The sequence below is a fragment of the Zingiber officinale genome, chromosome 1A (genome assembly GCF_018446385.1).
Source record: "Zingiber officinale cultivar Zhangliang chromosome 1A, Zo_v1.1, whole genome shotgun sequence".
In the NCBI taxonomy this organism is placed as follows: domain Eukaryota; kingdom Viridiplantae; phylum Streptophyta; class Magnoliopsida; order Zingiberales; family Zingiberaceae; genus Zingiber; species Zingiber officinale.
Genome location: NC_055987.1, coordinates 133,242,103 through 133,260,071, shown reverse-complemented (window position 1 = coordinate 133,260,071; position 17,969 = coordinate 133,242,103). Strand labels below are relative to the sequence as shown.

Below are 17,969 nucleotides of genomic sequence, written 5' to 3'. Positions count from 1 at the left end.
TCCCCGTATCACATCATCCTGTCGTGACTTGTATCGTGAACAAAGTTGCGATCGAGAATTCGAGATGGTTTAATCCCTGACTTCGCCGGTTGCTCGTCACAGTGCTTGTTCTCTCCATCGCTCTTCCTCTTCCTCATCTCCGTTGAGGAGTAGCAATGGATGCGGGGAAGAAGAAGCCCATGGTGTCGGATGCGGGGGCTTGGGCGATGAACGTGGTCAGCGCCGTCGGCCTTATCATGGCCAACAAGCAGCTCATGTCTGATAGTGGCTATGCTTTCTCCTTCGGTACTCGTTTTCCATTCCCCTACCAGATTGTTTTTCCTTGTTTCCCTTCGTCGTGATTTAATACTTCTTTTGAATGTTAAAATTTAATTTCTTAATCGAGAGAGGAAGAATGCTGATGTCTCGACGGAGTTCTTGGAACAATGATGAGAAATTTGAGTATAAGTGTTGTGTTGTTAAGCTTCTTTTGTGTTAGAATCGGAATTTGATTTTGTCATTTCGATTCGTGTCTTTTAAATTAAAGGTGACGTCAAGTGTTCTGCTAATGATCGAGAGCTTTGTGTCGAATTCGAAACACATGGAAGTTTTTTGTGAGATTTTCCAAGTTGAATATACGATATCAGATCTATGATACTCTTGTGGTTGTTTGATAAATTCAGAAAAATTAAATATATTTTTTAGAGGATTTGAGTTATTACGGCTTGAAAAGCGAGCCACATGCTAGTAAGATAAAGATTTTGATAGTTCCTTTGGTGAGTTGAACTTGCTTCAGATCTAGAGATCTGTGACATCGCCAACTTTGCTAGTCTTCTGTTTCTCTAACGATAGTGGGAAAACAGTTAGCAGGACTTGAGAATTTTTGCATATTGAATTTTTAGTTTCGACAACACCATCGTATGAAGTGAATAGTGGTGAATTTGGAGTTTCAAAAATCAATAAAATGGTTTCTAATGCCAGTTCTAGTTTAATTATATTGGTTGTTTTGGGAATTAAAAACTGACTCTAGATCCGAAGACTATGCAACAATGATAAGTGATCACACATAGTTTGTGATTTATTCATTTGGAGATTCAATGTGGAGTTCTGGTAAGTCATACAAATGGACCATACACTTACAACAGTTGATGTGTAAAACAGTATTCAGTTCTCTAAAGCATATATTCTTTAGTGTGCTTTATGTAGAAACAACATGCTAATTCATCTTTGTGTTGTACTAATTATGGTAAATATTTAACATTCTTATAAAAATTACAAAAGACCTAACATTATCTACATGCTGCCAATAGAAGTGCAGCATTTGTACAATCGGATATTAGGTTAAGACTTCCAACTCTAGTTGAAGTTACTGATGTTACTCTGGAATTTTGCAGCAACCACTCTAACGGGGTTCCACTTTATTGTGACGGCCCTTGTTGGTTGGATTTCAAATGTAACAGGGTTATCGACCTCCAAGCATGTCCCTTTATGGGAGCTCTTGTGGTTCTCCATTGTTGCTAATATGTCGATTACTGGGATGAATCTTAGCCTCATGTTGAATTCCGTTGGATTTTATCAGGTAAATTTGTTTGCACCTTTAAAAGGGATTATCTATAGCTTGTTATACAAATCTGTCTCAGCTTGGACTCCAAAATGTGCAGATATCTAAGTTGAGCATAATACCAGTGGTATGCTTCATGGAATTTTTCTTGCATAGTACGCACTACTCGTCTAGGGTGATAGTGGCTGTTACAGTTGTGGCATTGGGTGTTGGCATCTGTACAGTCACTGATGTAGAGATCAAAGTGAAGGGCTTGGTTTGTGCCTGTGTAGCAGTATTCTGCACATCATTGCAGCAGATTGTGAGCATCTATATACTTATTTTTAAAATAAGTTACTCATCGATGCTATGCATTTTTAAAATATATCTTTCTATTAAAATATCTTCTGATGGCTGGAAATTTGTACAGATATCCACAATGCTCAGCATTTAGTTTTTGAATCTCGGTCTTGTTTTTTGAAAGGTTTACTTCACATTATCCAGTTTCTTATGTATAGAGGGTAATGATAAGTTATTACTCTTACTTGATGAACAGAGAAACTCCATCATTAGTTGCAAAAAAGATCATCTAGTTATGTTATGCTACATTTGGAATGTAAAGGTTCCTTGAGGATGTCATTGAATTTTCTGTTCAATAATATGGTTTCATATTGAATAATTCAAGGGCATTTTCAAGAACATCCCCGTTTGCTATCAAGTTAAATAGCAACATGATAATCTAAAATTCTGATAATAGTTTTTAGAATGTGATTGACCGATTGTAGGGAGCAATGGATTAGGTTGAGATAGCCTTATCCCACTAGGTGGGGTTGGCTATATGGAAATGGATTAGTTTGAGTTATAATTGCAAATTTGCTAATTTTGTTACTACTAACCATCTGATTAAAGATTTTTTTTTTCAGACAATTGGGTCATTTCAGAAAAAATATGACATTGGTTCTTTTGAGCTTCTAAGTAAAACTGCACCAATTCAGGCTCTCTCTCTTCTCCTCTCTGGTCCATTTGCAGATTACTATCTAAATGGTCACTCGATCTTCAAGTACCATTATTCTGTTGGAGCATTAGTAAGTTCAAAAAATACAAAATGTCTTTTTTTTAACTGAAAAATGCTCAATTACAATTATTTTCCTTAGCTTCAAGTTCTGTGTTGGAATTGTTCAAACTGAGGTAGAAAAAATTTGCATTGAAACAACAAAAGATCAATGAAGTCTAAACCGACATATGATTCAGTATCCAGGACATGTTGAATAAAGGTAGCACATACTGTTAAATAAATGTATGCTCATGTTATAACTAATTATCCAAGAGCTTTTTTATTTTCCTAGCACATTATGGCGACTTTGCTAATTTAGCAGAAAAAGTAATTTTAATGATAACAATAATAAACAAATAATTATCTGATACTGTATACTTAACCAGTTTCAGTGCCTTGAATTTCATGTACCTGAAACTTGTCTATTAGTGAAATTAGATCGAAGAGTGGCTTGTGGTCAACAAACAAAGTGTACCTTTAAAGAGAAGCAAATCACGAAGGTCAGAAAATAAATTAAGAACGATTGGAGAACTAGGAATTATTATGTTGTGGATTGTTAGATGATGGCCTGACTAGCCAAGTCCAATCTAATTTGGCTATAGATTCGTTCCCCATTTGGCACTAAATATTTTACACCTTATACAACTCAAATAGGAAGGACGGACTAAAAACATTGGTTTATCCAATTGTTGGCATAATGCATTATGCTCATTTTTTTTTTTAAATGTAAGAGTGCTTTTGCCGAGTTCATCTATGCTTGACAGAGATTTGTTAACACGGTAATCAACATTTATTGGCACTATAAGTAGTTTGAGATTATACACCATGAGAATGAACATCAATAGGAAGTGGGAACTTGTTAGTGAGTGGTGGTTGCTATGTCATGAACCACTAATACCAATACCATGCCTCAAGTCCTTAATATATGCAACTCTGGATATCAATGATATCATTTACCAAACTTTGTTGAACCAACAAAATGACTTGCCTTTTCAACAGAACTTATGAAAGTGGATAACTGTTACAGATATTAACCTAGATGAGACATTGCATATGAACAATTTCCATGAATCCCTCGCAGAGTTAACCTATTTAAGTTTACTGTTCTACAGCTTTTCATACTGGTTTCATGTATCCTGGCTGTCTTCTGCAATACCAGTCAATACCTCTGCATTGGCCGATTCTCTGCAACGTCATTCCAGGTCTTAGGGCACATGAAAACTGTGTGCGTGTTGATTCTCGGATGGCTGCTCTTTGACTCAGCTCTGACCCTGAAGAACATTCTGGGGATGTTACTTGCGGTGCTCGGCATGCTGTTTTACAGTTGGGCAGTGGAACATGAGAAAAAAGTTAAGCTGGCGTCAGATTTCGGGATTGAGAACACATCGGAAGAGGAAGACACGATACTTTTGGGCAAGAAAAGTGGTATTGATAAGGATGATATCGAGCTTGCTCGTTCAGAGAGCTAAGTCAGTGTAGTGTTTTTTCTTCGCTTATCAATTCTACACTTGTTTTTCTCCGTCAAGTTTTTCATTTATTTTTAATTTTGTCATTTGTTCCGAAATTGTTTCGAATTATGTTGACCATTATTTTTTCTTTCGACATTAACTTCTCTCACATCGTAGATTGTAGTTTTCTGTAGGATATTAGTTTTAAAGAAAATGGTATAAAGAACATATTTTATACAGCAATCAAGGTGAAAAAAAACTAAATTAAAGAGACTACATTTTTTTTAAAAGAAAAGAATAAATCATCAGCTAAAGCTTGTAGCAAAAGATACAGTACGCTAGATATACAATATAACCCTCAAAGCCAAAAAAAACAAAAAAAAACATAAATCTGAGGTCGATAACAGGGTTTCTTACAGAATATTCCTACATAAATAAGCTTCACCAGTTTAATTTTTCCGTTTTTTATTTATTTTTAGTTTTATTTTTTTAGTTGACATATGTATCCAAGCCTTTGGACAAACTAATTTTTACTAATTTTGAGGATGGGATTTGATCTCATAAAATTTTTCTATCTGCTATCAAAATAAATTCGAAAGTGCTAATTTTTCAGACATATCACAAGGGATATAAAAATCAGGAAACATGTGACCAACCTCTATGGTTTCATTTTTTATTTTTTTTGCCCCTTGAAACTCTGGTCTCCAAAAAGCTTCTATTTGTTTGTTAATCTTTACATGAATTTAGCCTCCGGGAGGTGTCTTTGTTTTTTGCCCAATTCATATTGACCGTCATCGAAGGGCGGGCAGACGAAAAAGGAAACCGACGTGAGATTTGGGTGGAGTTGATTTTTCAAGTTCCATAGACAAAAAACTACGGTGTACACATCTCCAACCAACGAAAAGGTTCACCCAAAAAACAAAGCGTCTAATTTGCCCGCAGTATGTTTAATCCCACTCTGAATTTGATCCGTCTAATAAAGAGTCAAAATTTTATAAGACGTGTTTATAAATGGATTATAGAGTAATAGACTGATTATGTGACACAATTTATTTAAAAATTTAAATAAAGTCTACAAGTAAATTATAAATTAATTTTTATAAATATTTATGATTTTATACGAATAATTTAAAACTCAACCGGCTGAAACTCAAATTCGCAAGACTGCACATGATATCGTGACGTCTCTTGCTCATGCTAATGTTGACGTGTGTTATGTGCAATTAATGCCGTACATGCTGGGAGTAAATCAAATTCGCGGACAATAGAAGCTAGAGCAAGAACATTTGTCTTCCTTTGTGTTAACCTAGGGATGGATTGACAAGGACGTTAGGGACAAATGAATCGTCTTTTACCACAAGAACATTTGCTAGCTTACAATCTCTTTTACATTCAACAAGTTAGCATCGAGTAACAAAAGCTTAACAGTTCGCGATACACACGAGGGTACGTTTTCAAACCATAATTTTGTGACTGATTGGATTGAAGCTCCATGCGAGAAGTTGATTCTGGTAGCTAAATTTAAAGTTCTGAAGAAGCAAAATAATTTATTTTGCCTTGTGCTCTGAGAAGACACCAATTTATTTTCCCGAACATGATATTTACAGAAACATTAAAAAATAGCAGACGGAATCCTCCAGTTGTTGGAGTGTATACTGAAAGGCTAAGCTTTGTAAACATTCATTATGAATAAAGAATCACATTTGGTCTAATTATCTACATTTGTTTGTAGTTGTTCATTTAATTTATATTGTAGATAACATAATATGTGGTGTCACATACAGAAGATGATGTTATCAGTACCTTAGCACACGACCAGAATGGAAAGGAACAAACCATTAGAAGGTCGTAGTGTAATTAGGTATTAGTTTATCTTGACTATATAATTACACTAGTACACTCAGAGTGTATTGAGTAGGACCATTTGAGGTCGTTCCTTTTATACTGACTTTATAAAGGAACAAAGACCTCAGTTATTATGGAAGTGTGTGCTCTTAATCCTAATATAATAACAAGCACATATGTTTGATATTTATTTCTTTAATTTATCAATGGGTGAGATTTCGTTCGATGAATCAATAAACCCGATAAATTGGGAAATGGTATCACTCATAGTGTGTGTTGTTGATTATAGAAGGAAACTGTGTCCTAGTGATACTAGGTTGATAATGTCCTCAAGAGGAGCTCATAAAGATTGTCATGTTAAACCCTGCAGGTGGACTTAGTCCGACATGATAATAAGGTTGAGTGGTACTACTCTTGGACTTAGATATTAATTAAATGAGTTGTCAAGAACTCACTTAATTAGTGGACATTCGATATCTTAAACACAGTGGAGACTAACACACTCATAATAAGAAGGAGCCCAAAATGTAATTTGGGATTGGTGCGGTAGTTCAATGATAGTTCTCTAGTGGAATGAATTATCATTGATAAAATTAAGTTGTGTGTTCGGGGCGAACATGAGATGCTTAATTTTATCGGGAGACCAAAACCAATTCCTCCTCTCGGTCCCTATCGTAGCCTCTTATTTATAGAGTACTATACCCACATATACCCACCTTCTATACCCACCTAAAGGGGGCCAGCCAAGCTAGCTTGGGAACCAAGCTAGGGCCTACCTAAGCTTTTAAGGAGGTCGGCCCTAGCTTGAACCCAAGCTAGTAGGGCCGGCCATAATTAATTAAAAAGAAAATTTAATTTTAATGTTTATTATTATGTAGAAGATTTAATTTAAAAGAGAATTAAAATTAAAATATCTCTCTTGTAAAAGATTTACAAAAGATTAAAGAAAGAGATTAGATCTCTTTCCTTATTTGTAGATTGAGAGATGTTTTATTTTCTCTTTAAAATTATTCACATGTTAATAAAATTAAAATTATAGATATTTCCTTTATTAACCATGAAGAGATTTTAAAGAGAAATTTTATTTTTAAAATTTCCGGAAACAAATAAGGAAAGTTTTAATTGTTGATTGAAACTTGTCCAATTTGCTTCCTATTGTTTTGGCCGGCCATCATTGTTTAATTGGGAAATATTATTTTATTTTTCTCAATTAAATCATGTCAAGGAAATTAAGGAAAATTTATTGTAATTAAATTTCCTAATTTACCTAGGCCAAGGAATATAAAAGAAGGGGTGAGGGTGCCTTCACAAGATACAACATCTATTATTCCTCTCCCTCTTTTGTTCCTTGGTGTGGCCGGCCATCATCTCCTTCTCTTCCTCTTGTGGTGGCCGAACCTCTCCCTCTCCCTTGGAGTTCTTGTGGTGGCGGATACTACTCGGAGAAGAAGAAGAAGAAGGAGAGAAAGCTAGCATCTCTTGGAGCTTGGTTAGTATTTTGGTTTTTCTCCTTGGTAAAGCTTTTCTTTTGTGGCCGAACCTTGCTTGGAGGAGAAGAAGGTGGTTGGTGGTTTCTTATCTTGGAAGATCGTTGCCCACACAACGTCCGAGGTTAGAAGAGGAATACGGTAGAAGATCAAGAGGTTTTTTTTTCTACAAGGTATAACTAGTAATTTCTATTTCGCATCATGCTAGTTATTTATGGAAATAATACCAAATACAAGAGGCTTACGTTCTAGTATTTCGAATATGTTTTTTCGAAGTTGTGTTCTTTTGTTTCTTTCTTTTCCTTGTGATTTGATTGTTCTCTTTGGTTAACCTAAAGTTATTTTAGGAAATTAAATATTAGCTTTATATTAAAGGTTTTGTCTAGTCGGTGGTGGTTGCTCCCATATCCAAGAAGGCCATGTGCCTCGCCACGTCAGTACTGGGAACCTTTTATGAAAATTAATATTTAATGGAATTAATAACTTAAGGAGACTTGGGTCGAACGTGTTAAGTTCCGCAGGAGATCCAAGTTAAAACCTAAAAGAACAAATAGATTAAGTTTTGGATCAAACGTGTTAAGTTCCGCAGGCGATCCAAAATTTAATTTAAAAGAACACATGGTAGCTAGGAAAAAGGTTCAGACCTTTGTACAAAATTTTTGTACAGTGGAACCTCTAGGTTTTCCGAGTAGCAACCAACACCAGTCCACAATTTATATATCAGAGAATGGTCCATGATCTTTTCTGAGAGTTTGCAGGATGATATGCTGGGTGATGATGAACGGTGATAGATAATGACCCTGATGTCAACGAACAGGAGAGGATTCGAGAAAATCACAACGGACCTCACAAGAGCCTAAATGTAAAATTATAGATCTGAGAAAATCAAAGCGGATCTATAAAAAATACCTCACAAAAAGGAACTCCGGCGAGGTGACTCCGTGGATCGGCCAAGGCTCGACAATCCAATGGATGATCTCCTCTTCCTGTACACAATGAAACCAACCGACAAAGCGTTAGTGACCTAAGACCGGGGTGGGAATCCCTGGCTAGACCCTCCGACGTTCAAGTTAATCTCCGGTGAGAAGAAGAAAAAGAAGAAGAAGAAGAAGAAGAAGAAGAAGCCGTGCGGAGAGGATGAAAATTAGGGTTTGATTATGATGCAATGCATATGTTTGCGTACCTGACCATTGGAGAAGATTCTTCTTTTTATTCCACCTCATCTAACCTCCACAGTTATGAGGTGGACCCCGGTTTGTTAAAGTTTGTTAAGATATGACGTAAGCTAGAACTGTAATAATAGTTTAAGGAATCTTTTTCTTACCCCAGATGTACCTTCTTTGTCGTTTAGCATACCTGTGGAGATTTCTAGAAGTTATTTGCCGCCAAATTAATTAAGTTGTCATATGATCACATATTGTTATGACTCATCTGTTACATACACTTGGTTAGTCACATAAGCTCATTCTGTATATATGAGGAATATCTTTTGTTTATACTAGTCTCGACCGGTATTCTATACTCTATCGGTTATTTATACCCGACCAGAACTTTATTATTATAAATACGCCAAAAATCGTGCAAGGTTGAAGGCCTTTATGCTCGATCTACTTTCCATGCTCGGTTGGTCTATTGAACTCGACCGATCATAACTTATCGACTGAGATTAATCAATCGGGCGTATACAAACGCTATTGTCTGGTAGACCTTCCCTCGGCCAGCCGTATACTAAGGGTTGTGCGAGACTAAATGCCTTTGTGTTCGGCCGGTCTATTGAGCTTGGTCGGTCATATCTGATCGATCGAGATTAACCAGTCGGGCGTATACAAATACTACTGCCCGGTATACCTTCTCTCGGTCAGCCGTATGCTAAGGATTGTGTGAGACTAAATGTTTCTGTACTCGACCGGTCTATTGAGCTCGGTCGGTCATACCTTATCGATCGAGACTAACCAATCGGGCGTATACAAATACTATTGCCCGGTAGAGCTTCCCTTGGTCGACCACATGCCAAGGATCGTGCGAGACTAAATGTCTCCGTGCTCGGCCGGTCTACGGAACCCGGCCAGCCTTTGCCCGCCGAACTTATATGCTTGATCAGTCTATTACGTTCGACCGATCTTTGTCTGTTGTGCGCAAGGTTAAGAGCTTCTACGCTCGGGCGACTCTCTATGCTCGGTCAGTTACTTATGTCCGACCAAGCACTCGTGTTCGATCGATCTTTGCTTACCAAACTCATATGCTCGAGTGACCTTTCCATGCCTCGGACCACCTAAGGTTAAACTTCTTTACATTGGGTCGATCCTTTATATCCGACCGACCATACATACTCGATCGGTCTTTTATATTCGGTAAGTCTCCGTCTGCCGGTCTTATATGCTCCGCAGATCCACTGCGCTCGACCGGTCTTTCCCTGTCGAATGCAACATGTTCTTTATTGTATGTCTAAGTACTTTTATACTTGGCTAGCTGTTATCGCTCGGCCTATTTCGGTCTGCGGAACTCATACTTTTGACCGTTCCAGTATTCTCGATCGGTATTTACCCACCGCACATATGACAACATTCTGACCTAGTCAGACCTCTTTCGAGCGGCCTATCTTGCCCGACCGGTTCATAGTTCATGAGAGCACTATTGCACCTTCCTCCTACTCTTTCTGACCCTTCCTACCTTATCATCTTGTCTCCTCTTTGCTACCCTGGATCCAATTATCATAATCTATATCACTAGCCTCCCCTTCAAGTCTAGTCGAAGGAGGTATGGACGACTGACTAGACCCAAGTCTATTTTTGTATTCTTTACTATTTCTGGTAGTGACCCCGTGATCGCCTTTACAGTGATCTCGTGACCCTTTCGATAGTGATCCCGTGACCCCCTCTAGCAAGTTAAATAGAGGTGTGATCCTACCTCTTACCATACCCCTCCTCATTCCTCTTTGCTCCATATTCCTCTACAGATTTGTTGAGACTCATGGCCTCAGATCATTCCTTCTGGGATCAAGTGTTGCGAGAGAAGGAGAAATTTTTAAGTGAGGCCGTGCAAGCCCTAGATTCACATCGTCCCCCTCAACAAGAACTAGAGGTGCGGCTGCTCTCAGCTCAATCACAGGTTTAGTCAGAAGTGGCTCTGAGGAATAAAGCTTACTCGGAGTTGCAGCAAAAGATTGAGGAGCTGGATAATCTAAGATTCCAGCATACCTCAGAGGTAGCCACTCTGAACAGAAAAGCTCATGCGGATGATTTACTAATATCCTAGCAGCAATGAGCTCTGGATCTGCAGAAAGCTAAGGTGGATCTTCTACAAGACGAGTTGGCTCAGATTAAGTCGGAGAGGACCTTTCAATCACTTATTTGTGAGGGGGAACCCCACGAACGCCAGAGGACAGGGCCAACTTCTCCTCCTTGCCTAGGTTGTCATGATATTTCCCTCTCCCATTTAGGTGCGGAAGCACAATCTGACGTCTATAAACGGAAGTGAATTCTATTGGACGACATATCTCTCTCTCTCTCTACCACAGTATCGGGCAAAATATTCCCCTTACCCCTACTTGATCCGGAACAGTTCGACTGGGGTTGATATACTTATGGCAGCCCAAGAACTGTGTTTATAGAATTACTGGTAATAATGTTAGGCTTTGATGTTTGAGAAGGACATGTAAGGTAATGTGTCTGGTCATACCCAAAATGAAAAAATGGGTGATCCCTTATATGTGATTAAATAAATCTTTGAGGTCCATCCTGTCTATAAGACCGGGCGGACTTATGAACTATTCAGATATCCTAGCTCTTTTCCACATTATAATTTAATATTGATCCCTTCTATTTATTACATCTAGGAAACCAGACACCTTTTCAACATCTTCTGCTCACTGATTGGTCCTTCAATGGCAAGAGAACATCAGTAGTGTGTGATATTGCGGCGCTAATATGAGCATGATTTGCCCCGTTGTGTCTATTATAAATGCTCGCTACGGATTCCTGACACGTGTTTACTAATTTCTATTTCTTGACGTAATAAGTCGTACGCTCTTGTGATAACGTTCTGTCGCGTCTTTTCTTTGCGAGATCTACGGTTCCCCTCATGGGTGCTCTTTACATCCAACGGTGCTTCTTATCACTTAATATTTTCAAAAAACCCTAAACCCTTTACCTCCTCGTCTTCTTCCTCACGCTCTTTGCTGATATTACTGTTTGAGTTTTTTGCATTCTCTGCTGACCTCCTTTCCTTCATTGTCTCTCCATGTTGTTCCCTCTTCTTCAAACCTCAGTAAGTTGCTTTTCTTGTATTCTTGTATTATTCTATGGCCGAAGAATCCTTCTCTGCTTGGTATGTTCAAATCCCCTCTGTTTTTCGTAAATCTGATAGGTCTGCTCTTCGTTCTTTATATAATATCCCCAAAACTTATCGCATTACCATTCCTGACTATGATGCTCGCCCTCATCTTCCCCCTAAGAATCATATTACCTTTTTCAAAGACCAATTAGTGGCGGGCTTGTGTTTCCCTGTTCCCCATTTTTTGGTAGAAATTAGTCAGTATTTCGACATTCCCCTACAACAATTCGCCCCTAATGCTTTTTGTTATCTTTGTGGTCTATACATGATTTTCCGTCTTCACGATATCCCCCCAACCCCTCAAAATTTCTTCATGTTTTCTTACCCAAAGAAATCAGATCTCGGTGTCTTTCTATTTCAATTAAGACCTAAGATGACCTTTTTTGAGGAGATGCCTTCTTCCATTAAAGGATGAAAATCCCGCTTCTTCTTTGTGGAGCTTCCGGAGCTTGTCCCTTGATCTTCTTCCTGGAAATCTTCTCTACCTACTCTTCCTGACGTAAAAGAATTGCATAGACACCCTTCCTTTGCTACCTACTCCAAGAAGCTATCAGGTTGTCGCTTATTCATTCACAAACGGATTCGTAATTGTTGGTGCAATATTCCCTGAGTCAGGTTGACCAAGTTGACTAAACTTGAGTTGGCTCAAGCCTGAGTCTCGATATTTAGATTTCGATGTTTGACAATACATGGAGATTGCAAACTCTGGTCAAGGTTGACCATGTTGATGTGATGGAGAGTCGGTAGGTCAAAGGGTTGACCAGATACTTGACTGGGAAAGTCCTAACTGGAAGTTAGACAGTTGAAAGTCCTGGTGAGTGAAGCTAGGCAGTTGAAAAATCCTAGTGAGTGAAGCTAGGTGAAAATCCTGGTGAGTGAAGCCAGGTGAAAGACATAGTGAGTGAAGCTAGGCAGTTGAAAAATCCTAGTGAGTGAAGGTAGGTGAAAGTCCTGGTGAGTGAAGCCAGGCAGGTGAAAGTCCCGGTGAGTGAAGCCGGGCAGTGGGAAAATCCTGGTCAGTGAAGCCAGGTGAAAATCCTAGTGAGTGAAGGTAGGTGAAAGACCTGGTGAGTGAAGCCAGACACGTGGAAATCCAGATGGGTCAAGGGTGATCAGACATCTGGTGGAAGGAAGTCCAAGTGGGTCATGGAGGACCGGACACTTGGCACGAGACGGTATATCTAAGTGGGTCAAGGAGTATCACACTTAGTGATCAGAAGTCCAACGAGAAGTTGGCAAAGAGAAAGTTCAGATGGGTCAAAAGTTGACCAAACTCTTAGCGGTCGTAAGTCCAATAGGGAGTTGGCATGGAACTAGAAAGTTCAGACGTAGTAAACTTCTGAAGGTCATAACTTTTGACTCAAATATCAGAATGAGGAGATCTCGGATGCGAAACGAAGCTAATTTCAAGATCTACACATTTTTCTGCTTTCCAATCAATTGGGGGGTCTAATCGATTGGTCAATCGATTGGTTGACGTGATTTTGTGCAGAAATGGGTTGGATCGATTGGGTAATCGATCGAAACTTCCCCAATCGATTGGGAGAGTTTCTGAGCGAACAGTGAGCTTTTGAATCGATCAGTTAATCGATTGAAACCTCCAATCGATCGGGCAATCGATTGGAGCGCTGGAAATCACACGATAGGCTCTGAATTGATTGGGCAATCGATTTAGGTGATTTCCAGAGAGCACAGAGACGCTCTAAATCGATCAACCAATCGATTCAAAGCCTCTTCAATCGATTGAGAGTCATTCAATCGATTGGGATCCGACCGTTGCACAGGTTATAGCCGTTGGCGAGCGATTTTCTACGAGATCCTTCGGTTTTCTTCTCCGCGACTTCAGCGATTCTTTCCAGCGCTTTCTGCACCACTCACTGCCAGTTCTTGAAGCTTTTTGGAGCAAAGTGTTGTTGCACTTCCAAGGTCAAGAGGCATCCCAAACAAGAAGGAGAAGCTAGCTAGGGTTCATTGTATAAAATCTTGTAAGATTTACTTGTATTTGCTTTCTCTTTTCTTCTTGTTTGGTGTGTGAGTTTATACGAGGCTTCTCCGCCTCTAGCTGCGACCGAGAAGGAGTGTTTTACTAGTAGAGAGTGTGTCGTGTGTGGATCCTTGGATTAGTCACCTCTTCTTGAGGTGGATACCAAGTAAATCCTTGTGTTAGTATTGTATTTTTGTTTCTTGTATACTCTGCTACATATCATCACCAAGAAGCAAGCTACGACGAGCGCGACGAGCTATTCACCCCCCCTCTCTCTAGCTACAAATCGACCCTAACAAGTGGTATCAAAGCGAGGTCGCTCTTCACCGAAATCATCGCCGAAAGGGGCAACAAAGCTAGAGGGTGAAGAAGTTGGAGCAAAATCCATAAAATCGAAGACTTCAACAAAAGCTCAACTTCAAATGGAATTCCGAGATGGACTCGGATTCGACACGAGGGTGCCTCCACCATTCAGCTTCGATTCTTGGAAATCAAGAATCGAAAATTTCTTGATGATGGAGATAGAGCAATGGTTTACTCTAATGGAAGGTTTCCAAGATCCAACAAATAACAAAGGCAAAATTCTCAAGAAGAGCAAGTGGAGCTAAGAGCAAGTCCAAAGGTGCAAGGCGAATGACAAGGTAACCAAATTATTGGTTAGTTTATTGCCTAGCACAATTCTATGCAAAATTGGAGAATTTGAAGATGCAAAAGAATTGTGGAGCAAACTGGCCAAGCTTCATGAAGAACTCTCCACTACACCAAACCAAGAGAAATCCAAAGAAGGCAACTCATTGGAGCAAGACCAAAAGAAGGAGGACACCGAGGTTAAGAGATACTCAACATCGGAAGAAGAAGAAACTTCATCCTCAACGGAGTGCGATGAGAAGGGCAAGGAGGGAGCATATTCTGTTGGTTGCTACTCGGAAAACCTAATGGTTCCACTGTACAAAAATTTTGTACAAAGGTCTGAACCTTTTCCTAGCTACCATGTGTTCTTTTAAATTAAACTCAGATCGCCTGCGGAACTTAACACGTTTGATCTTAAGTTTAATTTATTTGTTCTTTTAGGTTTAGACTTGGATCTCCTGCGGAACTTAACACGTTCGATCCAAATCACCTAGGTTATTAATTCCATTAAATATTAATTTCCAAAATTGGTTTCCAGAACTGCATGGTGAGGCACATGGCCTTCTTGGATATGGGAACAACCACCACCGCCTAGACAAAGCCTTTTAAGGAAAGCTAATATTTAATTTCCTTAAATAACTTTAGGTCAATCAAAAGGAATAATCAAATCACAAGGAAAAGAAAAATAAAAGAACACAACATCGAAAACTAATTCGAAATACTAGAATCGCATGCCTCTTGTATTTAGTATTTTTACAAAGAAATAAAACTAGTATGATGCGGAAATTAAATACTAGTATACCTTTTCTTTTGCAAATAAAAACCTCTAGGTCTTCTACCGTATTCCTCTTCTAATCCCGGACGTTGTGTGGGCAACGATCTTCCGAGACGAGAACCACCAAGGCACCTTCTTCTTCTTTGCAAGGTTCGGCCACCACATGACTCCAAGGAAGGATGAGGTTCGGCCACCACCACCAAGCTCCAAGGGATGCAAGAGCGAAGCCTCCTTTCTCTCCTTTTCTCCAAGCTAGATCCGGCCACCACAAGGACTCCAAGAGAACAAGATGGTTCGGCTACAAGAAGGAGAAGAGAGAAGAGGAAGAGGCCGACCACCAAGGAAGAGAGGGAGGAAAAGAATTATAGAGTCGTTTACAATAAAGCCTCCTCTACCCCCTCTTTTATAATCCTTGATCTTGGCAAATAAGGAAATTTAAATAAAAACTTCCTTAATTCTTTTGCCATGAAAAGGAAAATTTTATTTAATTAAAAATAATTTTTCTTTTCATTATAACATGGCCGGCCACTTATTTCCCCAAATCAAGGAAAGTTTTAATTAAACAAGAATTAAAACTTCCTAATTTGTTTCCGGAAATTTATAAAAATTTCTCCAATAATTTTTATCCCTTCATGATTAGTTTATAAAAAGGAAATTTAATAAATTAAAATCTTTCTTTTAAACATGTGGATAAAAAGAAAGTTATCTCTAAAAATTAAAATCTCTTTTAATCTACAAATAAGGAAAGATATCAAATCTTTTCTTAATCTCTTGTAGAAACTTATAAAAGAGAATATTTAATTTTTAAACTCTCTTTTAAATCATGAACATGATTAAAAAGGAAAGTTTTCTTAAAATTTAAAATCCACCTTTTAATCAACAAATAAGGAAAGATTTCAAATTTTAAACTCTCTTTTAAACATGTAGATGATTTACAAATAAGGAAAGTTTTTACCAAAAAATTAAAATCATCCTTTTAATCTACAAATAAGGAAAGAGATTAATCTCTTCTCTTAATCTTTTGTAGAAAGCTATAAAAGGAAAATTTTAATTTTTAAACTCTCTTTTAAAACCATGATATCCACATAAGACATAATTTAATAAAAATCCTTTTTAATATTTTAGTGGCCGGCCACCTAAGCTTGGGACCCAAGCTTTGGCCGACCACCAACTTGGCTCATCCACTTGGTCTTGGCTGGCCCTAGCTTGGGTTCCAAGCTAGCTTGGCCGACCCCATTGGATGGGTAAGAAGGTGGGTATGTGGTGGGTATAAATCTCTATACATAAGAGGCTACGATAGGGACCGAGAGGAGAAATTGGTTTTGGTCTCCCGATGAAATTAAGCATCCTGTGTTCGCCTCGAACACACAACTTAATTTCATCAATAATAATTCATTCCACTAAAGAACTATTATTGAACTACCGCACCAATCCCAAATTACATTTTGGGCTCCTTCTTATTATGAGTGTGTTAGTCTCCATGTGTTTAAGATAACAAATGTCCACTAATTAGTAAGTTACTGACAACTCACTTAATTAATATATAGCTCTAAGAGTAGTACCACTCAACTTCATCGTCATGTCGGACTAAGCCCACCTGCAGGGTTTAACATGACAATCCTTATGAGCTCCTCTTGGGGGCATTCTCAACCTAGATCACTAGGACACAACTTCCTTCTATAATCAACAACACACACTATAAGTGATATCATTTCCCAACTTATCGGGCTTATTGATTTATCGAACTAAATCTCACCAATTGATAAATTAAAGAAATAAATATCAAATATATGTGCTTGTTATTATATTAGGATTAAGAGCACACAGTTCCATAATAACTGGGGTCTTTGTTCCTTCATAAAGTCAGTATAAAAGGAACGACCTCAAATGGTCCTACTCAATACACTCTAAGTGTACTAGTGTAATTATATAGTTAAGATAAACTAATACCTAATTACACTACGACCTTCCAATGGTTTGTTCCTTTCCATTTTGGTCGTGAGCTACTATTTATAATTTATAAGGAACCGATAATATGATCTTCTGTGTGTGACACCACACACCATGTTATCTACAATATAAATTAATTGAACAACTACATTTATCATAAATGTAGACATTTGACCAATGTGATTCTTATTTCTAGATAAATGTTTATACCAAAAGCTAGGCTTTTAGTATACATCCTAACATATTCCTTGTTTCATGTACAAGAGGATGAAGAAGAAGAAGAAGTCTCCATCTCCGGATCAAGAAGGGATGAAGATGAAGAAGCTTCCACATCCAAAAGTCAAGTCAAATCAATTGGAGGATCATTATTGTCGAATCAAGAGGAAGCCTCTATATCCGGATCAAAAGGAGAAGATGTCACCCCTACAAGCAAAGGTATAACAATTTCAATTAAAAATAAAAATCATATTATATGTTTTGAGTGTATGGAACATGGGTACTACAAGAGTAAGTGCCCTACATTGGCCAAGAAGAAGGGCCAAGTGACACTAAAGGGCAAGGAGATGGCCAAGGAAACCACCCCCAAAATGAAAAAGAGCAAGGAGCACATAGTGTGCTTTTTGTGCAATCAAAAAGGACATTATCGAAGTCAATGTCGAAAGGGGAAGAATTCGGTCAAGTCTAAGAGAGGAAGCACGAGTCAAGGGGGAGCTTCAAAGGTAAAATCCAAGGTATCATTTATTGAGCTTATCTCCTTGAATTATGGTAAAAGGCATGCTAATTCTAGTTTATATCATTTAAATGCTATTTACCATAAAAATAGAAAGCATGATATAATTAAGGAAAATTATGTAGCCTATCATGCTAAAACCACTCAACTTAAGGTTAGTAGGGTAGAAAATAATTTAGGCAATAACTCTAAGGATTCTAGGTATTTGCCTAAGA

The 17,969-nt window shown here is 38.3% G+C and overlaps 1 protein-coding gene across 1 annotated transcript; it reads left to right on the top strand.

Moving 5' to 3' along the window:
* LOC122034040 (UDP-rhamnose/UDP-galactose transporter 2-like) lies at nucleotides 1–4,177 on the top strand. Its single transcript, XM_042593179.1, has 5 exons — nucleotides 1–285; nucleotides 1,374–1,558; nucleotides 1,641–1,841; nucleotides 2,443–2,604; nucleotides 3,686–4,177. The coding sequence occupies exons 1-5, from the start codon at nucleotides 156–158 to the stop codon at nucleotides 4,040–4,042; spliced, it is 1,035 nt and encodes a 344-aa protein (XP_042449113.1). The 5' UTR covers nucleotides 1–155; the 3' UTR covers nucleotides 4,043–4,177.
* The last annotated feature ends 13,792 nt before the right edge of the window (nucleotides 4,178–17,969 follow it).

Coding starts and splice junctions, on each gene's coding strand:
- LOC122034040 (XM_042593179.1), top strand. CDS start 156: ATGGATGCGGGGAAGAAGAAGCCCATGGTGTCGGATGCGGGGGCTTGG. Junction 286..1,373: donor TGGCTATGCTTTCTCCTTCG/GTACTCGTTTTC, acceptor GGAATTTTGCAG/CAACCACTCTAACGGGGTTC. Junction 2,605..3,685: donor ATTATTCTGTTGGAGCATTA/GTAAGTTCAAAA, acceptor ACTGTTCTACAG/CTTTTCATACTGGTTTCATG.